Source organism: Rhinopithecus roxellana, chromosome 17 (assembly GCF_007565055.1).
Source record: "Rhinopithecus roxellana isolate Shanxi Qingling chromosome 17, ASM756505v1, whole genome shotgun sequence".
Classification (NCBI taxonomy): domain Eukaryota; kingdom Metazoa; phylum Chordata; class Mammalia; order Primates; family Cercopithecidae; genus Rhinopithecus; species Rhinopithecus roxellana.
Genome location: NC_044565.1, coordinates 104,571,129 through 104,588,290, shown reverse-complemented (window position 1 = coordinate 104,588,290; position 17,162 = coordinate 104,571,129). Strand labels below are relative to the sequence as shown.

Here is a 17,162-nt window from a genome sequence, read left to right as displayed (position 1 = left end):
CACTGCACTCCAGCCTGGGCGACAGAGTGAGACTCTGTCTCAAAAAAAAAAAAAAAAAGGAAAAAAAAAAGTTAGCCAGGTGCAGTGGCACATGCCTATAGTCTCAACTACTTGGGAGCTGAGGTGAGAGGATCACTTGAGCTCAGGAGTTCAAGGCTGCAGTGAACCATGACCATGCCACTGCATTCCAGGCTGGGTGATAGAATGAAACCCTGTCTCTCAAAAAAAAAAAATTTTTTTTTTTTTTTTTTTTGGAGACAGAGTCTCACTCTGTTGTTCAGGCTAGAGTGCAGTGGCGTGATCTTGGCTCACTGCAACCTCCGCTTCCCGGGTCCAAGCGATTCTCCTGCCTCAGCCTCCCGAGTAGCTGGGACTACACGCCTGGCTAATTTTTGTGTTTTTAGTAGAGATGGGGTTTTACCATGTTGGCCAGGCTGGTCTCGAACTCCTGACCTCAGGTGATCCACCCGCCTCAGCCTCCCAATTGCTGGGGTAACAAGCGTGAGCCACTGCGCCCGGCCCCCAATTTTATTTTTTTATGGAGGCCATAAGCCTCCACAACAATCAACCATTAACCACATCACAGTATCAGGTTTAAATGGTACTTCTGAGGGCCAGTGAGATAACTCAAAAAATCTCTCCAGATGATTCTAAAAACGCAGCCACGAACATTAAGAACTAGCATCAGCCAATCTGCTACTTAATAAATGCCAATAGCAAGGGACACAAACTCCTGTTTCCATGGGAGCGCAGGTAACCTAATGAGAGACGCGGCCGGGCATGGGCCGTGGAGAAGCACAGAGTATACCCATCAAGGGAGGATGGCTGGGACTTAGCTCTGGCCCATTGTGGCCACGTGGGAATTTGAGCCTGGTGGTGCCAGATCTTCCAGGTTTTCAAAAGAAGCTGTAGATCTTGATTTACAATGAAATTTCCTCAGTTTAAAATGCCAGCAAATTATTTAAAAAAAGAAATGTAAATCCTGCACAAGTCAAACAAAACACAACTATGGCCAATCCAACCTGAATGCACTGTCAGTTTGAGCCCTCTGGCTGAAAGTGCACAGCAGGCCTGGGCCTGAACAGCACCCCAGTGAGGGCCCAGGGGAAGACTCCTTCTAAAGAAGATAAAACAAAATGCTAAAGCGGGGCCATTTCTGTATGGTAATATAGAAAGTAAAAACTGAAGAACGACCTATACCTGTTTGACTTATCTGTTAACTCATCATGCCAAGTTGAAATATTAACTAAAATGGCTGTCAGACATGTGGTGTGGCTCCCCAGTTGTTTTCACTGTAGAAAAGATTTTTTTAATATTAAGGCAGTTTTGAGAAGAGTTAATGAAATAATATTTACAAATCTCCTCATACGAAGCTTGGCACAGAGAGTAAGCATTCAAAATGTAAAAGTTTCCTCAAATGAATTTTTTTTTTGTCTTTTTTATTTATTTATTATTTATTTATTTATTTATTTTTATTTTTATTTTTTTTGAGACGGAGTCTCGCTCTGTCGCCCAGGCTGGAGTGCAGTGGCCGGATCTCAGCTCACTGCAAGCTCCGCCTCCCGGGTTCACGCCATTCTCCTGCCTCAGCCTCCCGAGTAGCTGGGACTACAGGCGCCCACCAGGTCGCCCGGCTAGTTTTTTGTATTTTTAGTAGAGACGGGGTTTCACCATGTGAGCCAGGATGGTCTTGATCTCCTGACCTCGTGATCCGCCCGTCTCAGCCTCCCAAAGTGCTGGGATTACAGGTTTGAGCCACCGCGCCCGGCTCAAATGAATTTTTTATATTTTAAAATTTTGGTGGAGGTCTCTCACGCACTGCTGGTAGGCAGATGGACTTTTTTAGAAAACAATCTGGCAGTGTATACCAAGACTTTTTCCATTTCTCCTTGACGAATTTATTCCACTTCTGGAAATCAAACCTAAGGCAATAACCCACAATCACATACACTCATACACACACACACAAACACACACACACACACACACACACACACACACACACACACTCATGCACAAAGATTTTTCTGAAACATCATCTATGACACCAAAAAAATGGGAAACAAACTGAATGCCAGCAATGGTTAGGTAAACTTAATGACTAATTATTCAGATGACAAAAATATGCTACCTTCAAAAATGATGTTTTCAAAGTTTTTTTTTCTTAATTCATAAATAGGCAAAAATATTTTATTTTTAGAGATGCACAGGTGGTAATACTAGGAAGAAAAGCAAAGAAATAATTATCATAAAAAGTCAAGACAACGATAACCTCAGATGAGTGATGGCGTATATATTTTCTTTTAAATATTTTCCATTACAATGTTTTAAATTGTGGTGAAATATACACAATATAAGCTTTACCATCTTAACCATTTTTGAGTGTACAGTTCGGTAGTGTTAAGCACATCCATACTGTTGCATAACCAATCACCAGAACTTTTCTTTTTTTTTTTTTTTGAGACAGAGTCTCCTTCTGTTGCCTAGACTGGAGTGCAGTGGCATGATCTAGGCTCACTGCAATTTCCGTCTCACGGGTTCAAGCGATTCTCCTGCTTCAGCCTCACAAGTAGCTGGGACTACAGGTATGCGCAACCACACCTGGCTAATTTTTTGTATTTTTAGTAGAGACGTGTTTCACCATGTTGGCCAGTCTGGTCTTGAACTCCTGGCCTCAAGTGATCTGCCCACCTCGGCCTTCCAAAGTGCTGCGATTACAGCTCTAAGCTACTGTACCCAGCCTCCAGAACCCTTTTCATCCTGTAAAATTAAAACACTTTACCCATTAAACAATGCCCCATTCCCTTCTCTCGGCAGCCCCTGGCAACCACTATTCTACTTTTTATCTCTAGGTCTTGACTACTCTATGCACTCCGTATTAGCAGAATTATATAGTATTTATCTTTTTGCTACTGGCTTATTTCGCTTGGCATAATTTCTCCAAGGTTCATCTATGTTGTGGCATATGTTGGAATTTCCTTCCTTTTTCAGGCTAAGTAATATTCTGGTGTACGTATATACCACATTTTGTTCATCCATTCATCATTCATCAATGGACACCTGAGCTGTTTCCACGTTTTAGCTATTGTGCATAATGCTGCTATGGATACCTCTTTGAGACTCCACTCTCAAGTCTGTTGGGTATATACTCAGAAGTGGAATTGTTGGATTACACAGTAATTCTATTTTCAATTTTTTGAGGAAATATCATACTGTTTTCCATAGCAGCTGTATCATAAAGAGTTTGATTTGAAATAATAACAAATGCTCTCATGATACTGTCAACTGAAAAAAGGAAGCTATAACTTACACGTACAGTATAACCTTGACAAGGTTAAAAAAAGCATACGAAAAAAGATGAAGGAATTACATACAACTCTTAACCAATAATAGTGATTTATGGATTGTGGTAAGAATAGACTTTTACTCTCTTCCAAATTTTGTACTTGACTAATTTTCTATGATAAGCATATAGCACACAACAATGAAGAGAAAAACAGTGAAAAAATTTTAGTAGGGCACATATTTATTTCTGGTTATCACATCCACTACATGCTTGCATTCATTCATTCGTTTTCTTGAGACAGAGTCTTTTTCTGTCGCGCAGGCTGGAATGCAGTGGTGTGATCTCAGTTCACTGAAACCTCCGCCTCCCAGGTTCAAGCAATTCTCATGCCTCAGCCTCCCGAGTAGTTGGGACTACAGGCATGTGCCACCACTCAGCTAATTTTTTGTATTTTTAGTAGAGACTGGGTTTCACCATGTTGGCCAGGCTGGTCTCAAACTTCTGGCCTCATGTGATCCACTCACCTTGGCCTCCCAAAGTGCTGGCATTACAGGCATGAGCCACCGCACCCAGCCCTGACTAGTCCATTTAGTTCACTAAGTTTACTAAAAGAAACATTCATGCAATATACAAACATACACATATATACTTATTTTTTTTCCTTTTATAACCAAAGAAGGAGAAACTAGATAACCAAATTCACTTCTGAAAAATTTAAGCCTAATATAATACTAATTACAACTCTCAGCCAAAGTAAATAAGTGATCTAGCTGGGACAGCCGAGCTGGAATCTGCAAATAGCAAGGGTGGCAGGGCATGGGGCTCATGTCTGTAATCCCAGCTCACTTAGAAGACTCTGGTGGGAGGACTGCTTGAGCCCAGGAGTTCAAGTCCAGCACAGGCAACACAGCGAGACCTCATCACAAGGAAGGAAGGAAGGAAGGAAGGGAGGGAGGGAAGAAAGACGGAAAGACGGAAAGAAAGACAGAAAGAAAGAAAGACAAGAAAGAAAGAAAGAAAGAAAGAAAGAAAGAAAGAAAGAAAGAAAGAAAGAAAGAAAGAAAGAAAGAAAGACAGAAAGAACTTAAAAAAAAAAAAAGTTTTTGTAATTAGCATGAGTGTCAGACTGGGTGATTCCTCTCTCATGATGCCCACTGCCATCCTTTCCAGGCCAGCAGCAGACCCCTACTAGACGGCTATTCTCATTTCGTTTCTGGTCTAGGTCAGTTTAGTTTTCTTTCAGTAGTTAGTAAACTGCCTTAGACCCATGAGAGAGACAGTAAACTGGATCAAGAAAGGAGGGGTGGAGGAAAAGGGGAAGGAAAGGACTTGAAGGATTAATGAGCTGATTTTCATTAAGGCTTTGACATCTTGGAATGAAAAGCAGCCTGTAAGAGCAGAAGCCCAGTCCTTTCCTGAAGCCATGTTGCCAGCTAACCATTCATCACCAAAAATTCCCCAACAACTCCATGGTTATTGCTTAATCACCTCATATAAATCCCTATTAATCTTGCAAAGTCAAAACACAAATATATGACAAAAGTCTTCATTTTATGTGCCCTCAATTTCAGAGTCAAAATTTAAAAACTGAATTGGTTATCCAATAGCACCAATGAATTTTTTTAAAAACCTTCTCTGAGAACAAAAGGACAAATACATATCCACTAGCATTTTTGTACTTATGAGACTGAACAAACTCAGACTAATGATCAAATAAATTACGGAAGGAAAAGGGTGTCAGTGTTAAAATTTCAGCCAACATTTTTTTCTTTGCAAAAACATTAATTTTTCATAGTTTACATTCAAAAGATACAGAAAATCCTTAGTAGGCTCAAAGGAATATTTATTCTTCTTTCATGTGTAAATTACCAGGGACATAAAAAAGCCTCTTCAGTAGCTGAATTTGGAATACTCTGCACTGTAATATATTAATGTAAAAGGCAGGTGAGAAAGTAAAGACAGGAGTCTGTTCTGAGAAGGGACCGCTAGGACCAGAGGGGGTTCTTCTGAGCATGGAGTTAACTAGTATAGACAGACAACTCTCGGAACAAGAGGACCTCAGGGACAGGGCAGGCATGTGACACTGAGGCTTCATCACTTATACCCAGTTCTATAATTTGCTATTTAGGAACCTCAGAGTTATCCTGTCAATGACGTGGATAATATAGAAAAACTGATACATTGCTTTGGAATGCATTGTGCTGTCTGGCAGTATGTTTTCCTTCCAAACTCTATTCCAGGCTCTGAACACATCCTGATTAACACTTGTAAAAGTGTGCTGGGGAGCAAAAGGAAGCCTGGTGTTAGGAACCATTTACAGACCACCCACAAAGCGGAAAGTTCACACTTGGATAATAGAGAGTTGACTGTACTGGAAACAGAAAAGTGGTTTTCCTAGATTCTGGGCAAGGAAGGTGGAAACCCAGTAAATTGCAGTGATTCATGCCTTTGTCTTCTAGAGCTGGAAAATCATGGAGAAAAATCAGAAGTAGGGTGGGGAGTGGAGGGAAGGAGAATGGAAAGCCCAATTAGCAAATAGCAATAGGGACCACAGGACAGGTTTAAAAAGGCCTGGAGGACTTCTCTTCCTCTTAGCTGCAGAGGAAGCTGATAGCAGCTTTGTCAGCCATCTTCAGGCACCGCACAACATGAAGGTCCACTCAATGGCTGGCCTGCCGCTCCATCTCCTCCATCCCATTCAACAAGAGGTAATGGACTCAGGAAGCCAGTGGATAATGACTTTCTGTGAGATGCACAAAGGAGTAGCAAGATAAGGGGGCAGAAATTCCTTCCTCACAGCACTTTAAGAACTGGAGTGTTAGGATACTTGGGACAGTCCTGGCTAGAAGCAGGGTTTCAGAGGATAATTTCTGGACAGCCCTGACTTCTTGATCTCCAGAAATAACAGGTAGGAAGAAGTGGCCTATTACCTGGCAAACAGCTGAAGAGTACTGATGTGATATGTATCTTCGGGATGCTAAGAGCCACACAGAAGGCAAATGGTACTAGGCTTGGGTAAACACTTTATGGGTAAGCGACTCCTACTCTCTAAATAAAATGGAGAAAACAGGTTGGGTGCAGTGGCTCACACGCCTGTAATCCCAACACTTTGGGAGGGCGAGGCAGGTGGATCACCTGAGCCCAGGAGTTCGAGACCAGCCTGGGTAACCTGTTGAAACTCCCTCTCCACCAAAAAAAACCCACAAAAATTGGCTGGGCATAGTGGCGTGTGCCTGTAGTTCCAGCTGCTCAGGGGACTGAGGCAGAAGGATCACCTGAGCCCCCAGGAGGTCAAGGCCACAGTGAGCCGTGGTAGTGCCACTACACTCCAACCTGAGTGACAGAGCATGACCCTATCTATAAAAAGGGAGAAAAAACAGACTAACAGACTAAAAATGAGAGGCTCCCAATAACTTTACTGGCATTTCAGACACAAGATAATTTATCCATCAATATCCCCGTCCAAAGCTATTAATGTTGAGACAATAATTGAGACACACACATCCACACATTGGGAAATCCACCACTGGCTCCTTCACCAAAAGGTTTCTTTCAGAAGCTTTCACTGTGTGGCCTGGGCATATTTCCTCAGCCCCATTCTCTGTCACTTGTACCTTACACTTTAGGTTCCAGAGAGCGAACTTCCTTATGGTTCTGCAAGCCTACAGCGCCATTTCATATTGCTGTGTCTCTGCCTATGCAATTACCTAAGCCTGGAATTCCCCTACCTGTGTTGGTCAGTTGGCAAAATTCTGGCTCACTCTTGATGGCCAGTTTGATGTCAGCCCTCCCTCACCCCTCTTCTGGGGTACCGCTGTACCTACTACAGACATTTGTTATAACACTTAATATACCAGAGGAAAATTATGTATTTACACATCTTTCTCACTTTCTGGAAGTCCCTGAAGCCAGGACTAGTTCTTTTCTATTTTTGTATCCCTATATCTCCTAACACAAAGGCTGGCAGGTAGCCTGTGCTCAACAATGCTTTGTCGAATTAAACTGATTTGAGAGCCTCACACAGCCCATTACTTGACTTGCCATAGAAGGTAGAGAGCCCAACAAAGGTAACCAAAAGCATACTTTCTGAAAAATAAAAAAGAGAGGCTTCTACCTAAGACAACCAATACATATATCTATATATATTTTTAACTTGTTTGTTTCTCAAACTCTAAGCATCAGAAATTTATTTATTTTTGAAACAAGGTCTCGCTCTGTCACCTAGGCTCGAGTGCAGTGGTGCAATCATAGCTCACTAGAGCCTTAAACTCCTGGGCCCAAACCATCCTCCTGCCTTAGCCTTCCAAGTAGTTGGGACTACAGGCATGCACCACCATACCTGGCTAATTTTTGTTGTTGTTGTTTTGTAGAGATGGGGTCTTGTTATGTTACCTAGGCTGTTCTTGAATTCCTGGGCTCAAGCAATCCTCCTGCCTCAGCCTCCCAAAGCGCTGGGATTACAGACATGAACCACTACACCTGGCCAATATACTGACTCTTAATCAAATGCGTGCACTATGGCAGGAAAGGTGGTAACACTAACACATGCGCCCCTTCTGGAGCTACTCTGGTGGAACTTAGAGAGGACCTACAGGAGCCTTTGCAGCTAACACTATCCTACCACCACCAGAGTCCTGCAACACAGATTTTGAACACGGCGTTACAGAGAGTATTCCCTGTATATTAAATGAGAAATTCTTTTTACTCCTTCATCTTTCACACAATAAATGTTCTAAGTTCCAGGATAAACTAACAATGGCAAGGATGAAAAAATATGTTTCTACTCTTTTTTGCCTTGCTTATTCAAGCTACCCTACTTCCCACCTAAGAATGGCAACTTCCATCCCCTCTTGCTATTCACACCCTATCTGTCCCTCAGTGCCTGCTCAAGTCTACAGCAATCTCTAATCTCTGAGCTGCCATGGCACCTAGGAGTTTGTACTACATGATTTAGTCAATTACTGCCTTTCATTGTTATAATATCTAACACAGGACTGGGCACATAGCAGGTTTCAATAAAAACAAGCTGATTGGTGGGCAGATAAAAAGCCATGTTACATGCCCCTCAGTCACTTAGCAGTTTTAGAAAAATTGTCAAGAAAATATTTTTCTTTCTTTACCACAACCCGAAGTTCTAAAAGGATAAATACTCCAGTAAGTTTAGAAAACTCATGCCAATGACTTTTAAAACTCCCCACAACTAGAAACGGCAATTCTCAAATGTATTCCTAACCCCTGATAACTCCTTGCTCGTGTGGGATTTTAACATACCTCTTGGCCAGCCAGAGTTTGGCTTTGGTACAAACAGTGATGTCAGTCAGCTCGTGCTGGAAGTCTGAATTCGTTCTGTGTTTGGAGTCTGAGTAGGCTTGCAACAGATGAAAAACCTAAACCAAAAAAGAAAAAAAAAATTCCTGCTATGAAAGTACATTTTTCCTAAATGCTCAGTTCCTCCCTTTTACGTTTCCTTAAAATATTCCCCTCAAAGAAAACAGACACCTGCAGAATGCAGCTCTAGTCTCTTTGCAGAAAAGCATGTTGGTTTTGGAGGATGTAGCAGTGGTGAGAAACCCAAGTCCTTAATCCATACCCGTGCTATGGGTTTCTCACACAATCCCCAAAACCGATGACTGTGGCCCCACAATCATCAGCGACAAGAGCTGATTAGTTACAAACAACCTACACATTGATTTCAGCAGAGCAATGCAAACATCTCTATGTTAGCTGTCTCACAGGAAAACAAAATGTGCCTTTTAAAGTCAAAGTCTTAAATTTAAAGAAAGATAAATTGTTTGAGAGTCTAAACTGGTTTACATGTCTGGGTTCATTAGAACAGTCTTGGCTAAAGAAGTAGGCCAAACTAATTCTTGCCTTAGCAAATACTGGCCAGTGAGGTTTGTAACTATTTAGGTTTTTTTTTTTTTTTAGCAGATCTTCTCTTCGACGTCAGGAGTGAATGCAGCAATGCAGACATGCCCCAATTATACAAGGATAATCATGTGTATGCACGTATGCATGTATGCATGTACTGGATTCAGCATGTACTGGACATCCGCAAGGCCTCTGTGAGGAGTACAAATCTATAGCAGACAAAGAATAAGGACAAGGGCATACATGAGATCTTTTGACCTTGGCTAGTGCCAAGGAGAAAAATGCATGTCACGAGAAATCCTTCAGTCTCCAGCCTCCTTATCTAAATCAAGAGGAAGAGGTGGGTACAGCAAAGTAAGCACAGCTAAACACACTAAGAACTCTGAAAGTCTACTTTAATAACATCTGTTTTCTTTCCCTATTATACCCTTCTCTAGAGCTGTGAATGATTCTTTCTGTATAACCAGATTCAACGTTTTCCTCTCATTCTCTCCTATCAACAAGGGGCTAACAATAGTGAAACAATTGAGAGTTAGATATGGAAGGGGGTAATGAGAAACAGAAAAGGCCAGATAAAATCAATCCAGAGTCATCAGACCCTAAAGGGGTTAAGCTGGCAGGTTTTACTGGGTCAGACGTCTGCAATCACCAACAACAAATACATGCCAAGTACCTTCTGTTTAGAGAATCAAAATAAATTTCTTCTGAACAGAAGTAACTGTACAGGAGAGAGAACACAAGTCCCAATGTGGAGACTGAAAATGCTTTCTCTAATAATGGATCTGTTATTTCAGAAGCAACAGATCATATGTCGTGCCTTCACCACACCCCCGCAGGGATCCAAACCGCCCGTCGTGGAGTCTGGAGCAATGGGTCTGGCTGGAGCTTCTGTTCTTATGTGGTGACTGCCAGAGGGAAAAAATACCTCCCTCAGCCTGAATCCCCACTGTCCTGAAAGAGCTGGCAAAGTCACTGGGCTTTGCTTTACTTTTCTCTACAGCTGCACAAAACCAACCACCAGGGCTTTTCACGGTGTCACAGGATTGCAATTAATCAGCAGACACCAGCAAAATACATGACTTCGGAATTTACTTGTAAAGAAACCTGTGAGATTTTCAAATGCTTCTCATTTAGAAGCAATTACTTCAAAAATAACTCCTGGTGATGTTTAAACTTAGTCCTGTATTTGCTCACCTTACTTGGCAAAAACGGTAACTGTTTTTGAAACGCTTGGTAGCTCTGGTTTATGAAAATCAGCCTACAATTCTGTCACTCTGGATACAAACCAGACAATTGTGATCCTGGTTATTCACCAGGAATGGAGAGCGATCTATTTACACAGGACAAATGGAGAGACAGGTATGCTGAAAAGAACTGTGGTGGAAATAAGCATGTGGAAGGGCCAGGGTCAGAGCAGTCAAGGAAAACATGGGGCAGGGAAGGAGACAGAGAAGAGAAGACAGGGGAAGAAGAAAGGAAAGAAAGTTTTATAAGCAAATGTATGAAACAGGTTAATGTTTTTGAGATATTTTTCTTTAAGAAAATTAATTTAAAAATTTGAATACACAACTACCCTCATAAGACATTTAGTGTGTTGGGTTCAAGAAAAATGAGACCATCCTTTGGCATGAGGTCCAGGTACAAGGCCAGGCCCTCTGAAACTAGGATTTGATCAAGGTCAGACTGAGGAGCTCCAGGCAGCTCCCAATACGGGCAGTTTGTCCATCAGCTCTTAAAGGATGGCAAGAGCAAGGCAACTCTTTCTTCCCCACTTTCCTAAAGTTCTGGTCCCAAAGAATTCTGAGGCTAAGAAAGTAGTCAGGCCCAGGCCTGTACTGAACCAAGCACAGAGAAATCAAAGCTACCAGATCCAAGGAGGATGATTAACTGAACACACATGAGAACTCAGAAGTTCAGTGTCATTTTAGGTGTCATAAATTGGCAATTGAATCCAAACACTGTCAACAAGTATTTATTAAACAACTCTTATTACCAGGCACTGCCTAGGGGCTGCAGCAGAGACCTGATAGTTCCTTGCTTTCCCGTAGCTTACATTCTAGTCATAGAGACATGAAAAATCATTAGCTTTCCTGACTCTGCCTGGTCATAATTTACAACCTGCATGGCAGCATCGTCATCACTTTCCTTTTTATGCTTGACCTCCCCCTCCAATAAGTCTGGATGCACTGTAGGAATTCAACAAGCATTTGCCAAATAAAAACGATGTCAGTATTTGGTGCTTCCTCCTATATTCACTCCTTTAGGACACATTCCCTTGGGTCTGGTGAGCTATCGCAGGTGCCGACTTCCGTGTCTGGAGTGGAACAGAGAGCTGAATCACGCTGTGCTCCTCATCCCAGTGGATGCCTCATCTGATGGTGGAGGCAAGAAGGCTAGATTAGCACTAAGAATCTGGCCTCATAGAAAAGTCGAAGAGCACGGATTCTGGAGCCGAGCAGAGACAGGTGTAAACCAATTATCAGTTTTGGGGCTTTGGGCAACTTAACCTCTGTTTCTCCATGGTAAATGGCCTATAATAATATCTAACTTGTAGGACTGTAGAGAGATTTAGAAGAGAATATATACTACTAGGATGCACTAGGGATGTGATAACAACATTGATTCTTTTCCGTGTTCTGTCTGCTCCCTCCCTTGCAGCCCCATTCCAAAAATAAACAGTCAGAGAAGACTTTGCAGAAAGAGTGATATGCATATGTGGCCTTGAAAACAGTCTTGCCAGAATCGAGGGAAGGGTATGCAAGCAGTGAAAACAATTAAAACACATTTTAAGGGTATTAAAATATTGGTAACGCCAACAAAAGAGTGAACCTTAAACTATGGACTTTAGTTAATAATAATGTGTAAATACTGCTTCATTAATTGTAACAAATGTACCACACAAATACAAGATATTCATAGTAGGAGAAAATTGGGGGAAGCAGGTGGGGAGGAGAAACCTTCTGTATTACCAGTTCAATTTTTCCGTAAATCTAACGGTTCTAAAAATTAGTCAATTAATTTTTTAAAATATTGGTACTATTCAGGGGACAGCAAGTGGTCCTGTGTGAGCAGAGCACAGCCGGGGTGTGCACAGGGTGGTGGGAGACACAGCTGGAGAAAGGAGTCGGGTCTGGTTAGAGAAAGACCTTAAAGGCAACATTAAGGAATGTGTACTTTATTCTGCGGATGGCAAAGATTTCTTCAGAGAATGCTCTTGGGTAATGAGATCTGTAATTTGGAGAGGAAAGCCAGGGGCAGTGTGGAGGTCACAGCAGAAGGGGTGGAATGCCCAAGACTACTGCAGTAGTCTAGACAAGAGGAGGTGAGGGTTGAAACCAGCAGCTCAAAACCAATAGCCTGTGGGCCAAAAGTGGCTGCAGATGTTTTGTTTAGCCCACGCAGTACTTTTAAATCAACCCTTACGAATTGGGAGATTTCACATTAAAGTCATCCTGATTTCCATTTTGAAAAATTAGATCTGGCTATAGCAGCTCACTTTCCTGCAGGGCTAACAGTCATCTGGCTGGAGCTGGGCAGTAGGACCTGGCCTTGGAGATGAGAACTGTACTCTCTAGTCTACCACTGTTACCACTATTACTACTGCCTGCCACTCTAGTCACTAAGGCGGAGGATCAATGACATTTATCAAAGCTCTTAGGCTTTTTTTTTTGTTTTAAACTTTTGGAGAATCAAGAAAAAAAACACTTACTGAACTCAAATCTCTATTAAAAGTTTGAAAACAAAGAATGGGCAGAGAGCCCCTGTGTTTATACTCATCCCCCTTTGGTTCACTTACCCGCCTGGCACAGGTAGGATTCTGATTCTGTGACATCTCCACCCCACCCCAATCTAAACCACAGCAGCAGTGGAAGGAGAGGAAAGGATACATTTGAGAGAGCTTCTGCGGGCTCAGAGGCAGGGCTTGGCAACTGCTTTAGACATGGAGTTAAGCCACAGGAAAGAGCCTCTTAACTTGGGCAGCTGGTGAACAAGGGGCATCTTTCAAGATGGAGATCATAAGAGAATCTACAGCAGACTTGGGAATGAGGGAGCGGAATTAATGAGTTTGGTTGGGAATATCCGTGTGATGACTGCTTTACTTAGGGTAATTTATCTCGCAAAAAAGAATTCTTCAGGGACAAAAGGGAGCTCTATTAATAATCACACTGGGAAAAACAGAGGACAGATGCTTACCCTAGCTGTAATAGGTCTCTTTGAGAAGGGTGAGAGGTGGACACAGAGGTCATCAGCAAAAGAAACAGGAGAAAGCTTTGTTGCCTTAAGATAGTTATGACCCCATCAGAAAAAGACTGAAAGCACATTATGAAACAAACAAGTACAAGCCAACAGCATCACCCATGACTATCACAGGCATGGAGTTGCCAAGAGATGGGACTGTCAGCCCTGCCCTGAGGGGTGATCATGGAAGCAGCTGGGAGAAGCAGGGAACACATTGCAGGAGGGTGTCAGTGAGTAGGCTGATTTCTTGTCCCTGAGATGCAAGCCTTAATGAAAGTTTGAGGGGAACTGAGAAGTCTGGAGAACCTGGAAGCAGTTACCCTCTGTCCCCCACCCCTCCACTCTAAACACAGAGAGACTCAGGGGAGCCCCAAGCATCTGTGCAAAGCATGGGGTCCATTTTGGCAGCTTTGAAATGCTCTTTGAATAAATGCCATGGGCCTAAAAAGAGTCATGAGGCAGTTCCCTGAAAAAACTTGCACTGCACCAGTAAAATATGTCTAGTTTATGCTGCTGGACTAAAATAGCAACTTGTGTTAGACAAGATCAAGATGATATATGGTTGTTTGGGAATGCAACGCTGAGATGGGTTTTCCTCTTCACCAAGCATGGCTTCCAGGCAATTTTCCCCCTTATAAAATCAACAGCAGCTGAGCTCCAGAAACCAGCAGAATCCAGCAATAACAGGACAAGGTTAGACAGGCTATGAAAAAAGACAACTTCAATAAGAAAAGAGATGCTCATTTCAAAGGTCAGATATAAATGGGGTAAACGTATCATAATTATTAAAAACCTCAAATTCTGAAGATCAAAAAACCTGTCTACTTTTGCAACTGTGGTTTCTTTAAAGCAAATTCTATGTTTTTCCCTTGCTGCATGCAGACTACAGGTGAATATTTTTGACCCTATCACCTTCAGCCAAGTATAAAATTTCTGTATCTGCCATTTTGCCTAGTTTTCTCCCTGCATTGCTCCAACCCCCAAAGCTAAGCCAGTGCCACATTTTTCCAAGCTTACTGTTTACACAGGATTTTATTTCAACTGGTAAAACATCTGTATTTTTTCAGGGACCTAAATAAATGATCTATGCCGGGAATGTACAGTATAGGGTGATGTCAGGCCCCCTTTTTTTCTTGACTCACTGGGCAGAACAGGCAAACATTGTTTCAGCCTGTAGTTGGGAATGTGAATATTTATCCTGTCGACTTAATTCATACAAACAGAACTGCAGGCAGGCAGGCAGAAGTATTTTATGGCTGTAAGTCAGACTGAAAGGGGGGTAAAAGGGTAAAAGAGAGATGACTGAGGGAGGAATCGAAACTTTCTAATTCACAGAAACAAGCCCAATCACATCACTGCTGGGAAACATATACAGCAAAAATCATTCAAAATGCAGATTGTGTTTGTATGTGAGTGGAGGACAGGGTGGGAAGGCAAGAGAGAGAAAGATCTCTAACAATACAGTATGTCATTTGTAGTCATTCCAATGTGGCCTAGGATTTGTTTTCCATTTCAGGCATATTAACTGGAACCCTAACTAGACCGTAGGCTTCTCAGGAGCACCCCTCTTGCCTCTGACTTCCACAATGCAGGGTGTCATGCTTATTGGGTGTAAGTACCTAATCATCTGTACAGAGCTCAACATGTTGTTTTTTATTCACAGCCCAACTGGGCTAGAGCCAGAACCTTGGGATACCTGAACTCCTCGACCTAGTCATTCCCCAGAAGAAAGGGCTTGGTGGGCATGTGCTGTCCACCTTAACCCATCAATCTGCTAGAGGGCCAGTCAGGAAGCATTTCATGTGGTTGCTCGCCTAAACTTCAACCTGTTTATTGGGTAAGAATACATCCTTAGGATGGTCTTGCTAAGTTCCCAAAACATGACACCTTACTGTGTTGTGTGTTGCTGCCAGGAAAAGGATGCTAATTACAAAGTGTAATTACTTCCTAGTTGATTCTGGTTTGGGAAGAGAATCATAGGAAACAGGCCGTGAATATCTTTAAGGACTACAATGTACAACAACACAAAGCCTGTTGGGGACTGGAAATTCACTTTGGGCCTCAAATCCATCCCCTCCTTTCTATTAACACTCCCACTATTCTAGTTCAGGAGCAAGAAGACCCTGCATCTAGATGATAAAAACAACTTAACTGCCTAGTCTCTGCCTCCAGCACTTATTTTACACATGGCCAGCAAAGAAATATTCCTAAAGCCAAGCTCTGAGGACATCACTCTCAAGTTCAAAATCCGTCAATGACTTTCAACTTCCTAAAGAAAGTGCTGGGCACTAAAGGCTCAATCTACCTTTCTAGATTTAATTCCTATTTCTTCCACTTTATGAACCTATTCTGTGGCCATAAAGAACAATTTCCCATTCCTAACAACTTACAAATGCTTTCCTGGCCAGGACGTTCCATCATTTGTCTCCCCACCTTCTCCAACTCCACCTACTGAAATTCCATAAAGTAATGCCCAGCTTAAATGTCACCTTCCCCATAAAACCCTCCACAGCTTTCCTCAACTACCCCCACTCCCACCCTAAGACTCACTGTTTTTCTCTTCAGTGCCCCAACATCTCCTTTAATTTGATGATTTTAAAAAACTGTTTAATCCCGTCGTCATGGTTATCAATCTATACTATCCTTTTCTAGAGTATGGAGCTCTTTATCTGGCCGGGAGAGGGGCTCAAAACAGAGGATTCATTGATTCAGAATTCTACCATGGTCTTGTTAGGGGTGGCAGAACAGAAGCTGCATTTGCAGCAGCAGCTGGGGTGCTAAAAGCCACCTCTGTAAACTCTGGTCACACCAAGGTGTTGGGGGAAATAGTACTGACAAGAGAGAAAGTATACATTTGTCTTGGATCATCTCTCACCTGTTGTTCTAAATTCTACAAAGTAACTACGAGCTCCTTCACACGGGAGACTCGTCAAGGGTCCCCAACAAGGGCCCCCAAGCTGTTGGTTAAGGGCTAGGTTTGGACAGTGACATCAGATAGTCAACTTTAACCCAACATACAAATGAAGGCCTGCATATGAAGAATTTAAAATTAACTAAACACTAACATAATATCTGCTCTAACTAAAAAGTTCCTAATTTTAGAACACAGATACATTTCTGAAAATCTAGCTATAAAATTATTTGTAAAATAAATCTGTTGAAATCCTTTTAGGAAGAGCTGTATTGTATTTGATAATTTATCGTGCTTATATATTTGGATCTTCAACTACTGAGTTTTCTGAGAGAGTATCGAGATCAATAAGAAACTCTTAATGTAGTAAAACTTACTAATGAAAAATAATACATGGCACAGTGGCTCATGCCTGTAATTCCAGCACTTTGGGAGGCCGAGGCAGGCGGATCATCTGAGGTCAGGAGTTTGAGACCAGCTTGGCCAACATGGTGAAACCTCATCTCTACTAAAAATACAAAAATTAGCCAGGCGTGGTGACTCGTGCCTGTAATCCCAGCTACTTGGGAGACTGAGGCAGGAGAATCACTTGAATCTGGGAGGTGGAGGTTGTGGTGAGCAGCGGTCGCGCCACTGCATTCCAACCTGGGTGACAGAGTAAGACTCTGTCTCAAAAAATAAAATAAAATAAAATAAAATAAAATAATAATACAGATAATTTGTTCAGTCAAGACAAAGTTACTTTTTTAAAATAATATTTTATTGTGTATATTTAAGGTATAGAACATGTTATGAGAAGAGAGGGAGAGGGAGTGAGGAGGGGGGAGGGAGAGGGAGAGAGAGAGGGGGAAAGGA

The 17,162-nt window shown here is 42.1% G+C and overlaps 1 protein-coding gene across 7 annotated transcripts in view; it reads right to left on the bottom strand.

Annotated features, from left to right (window-relative positions):
- The window catches only part of THADA (THADA armadillo repeat containing), a 349,614-nt gene that overhangs the window by 97,785 nt on the left and 234,667 nt on the right, over positions 1 to 17,162 (bottom strand). For all 7 annotated transcript variants that reach the window (XM_030921220.1, XM_030921218.1, XM_030921223.1 and 4 more), the window contains one exon: positions 8,558 to 8,673. In XM_030921220.1, coding sequence (XP_030777080.1) covers positions 8,558 to 8,673 — 116 coding nt within the window. The remainder of the gene's footprint in view (positions 1 to 8,557; positions 8,674 to 17,162) is intronic.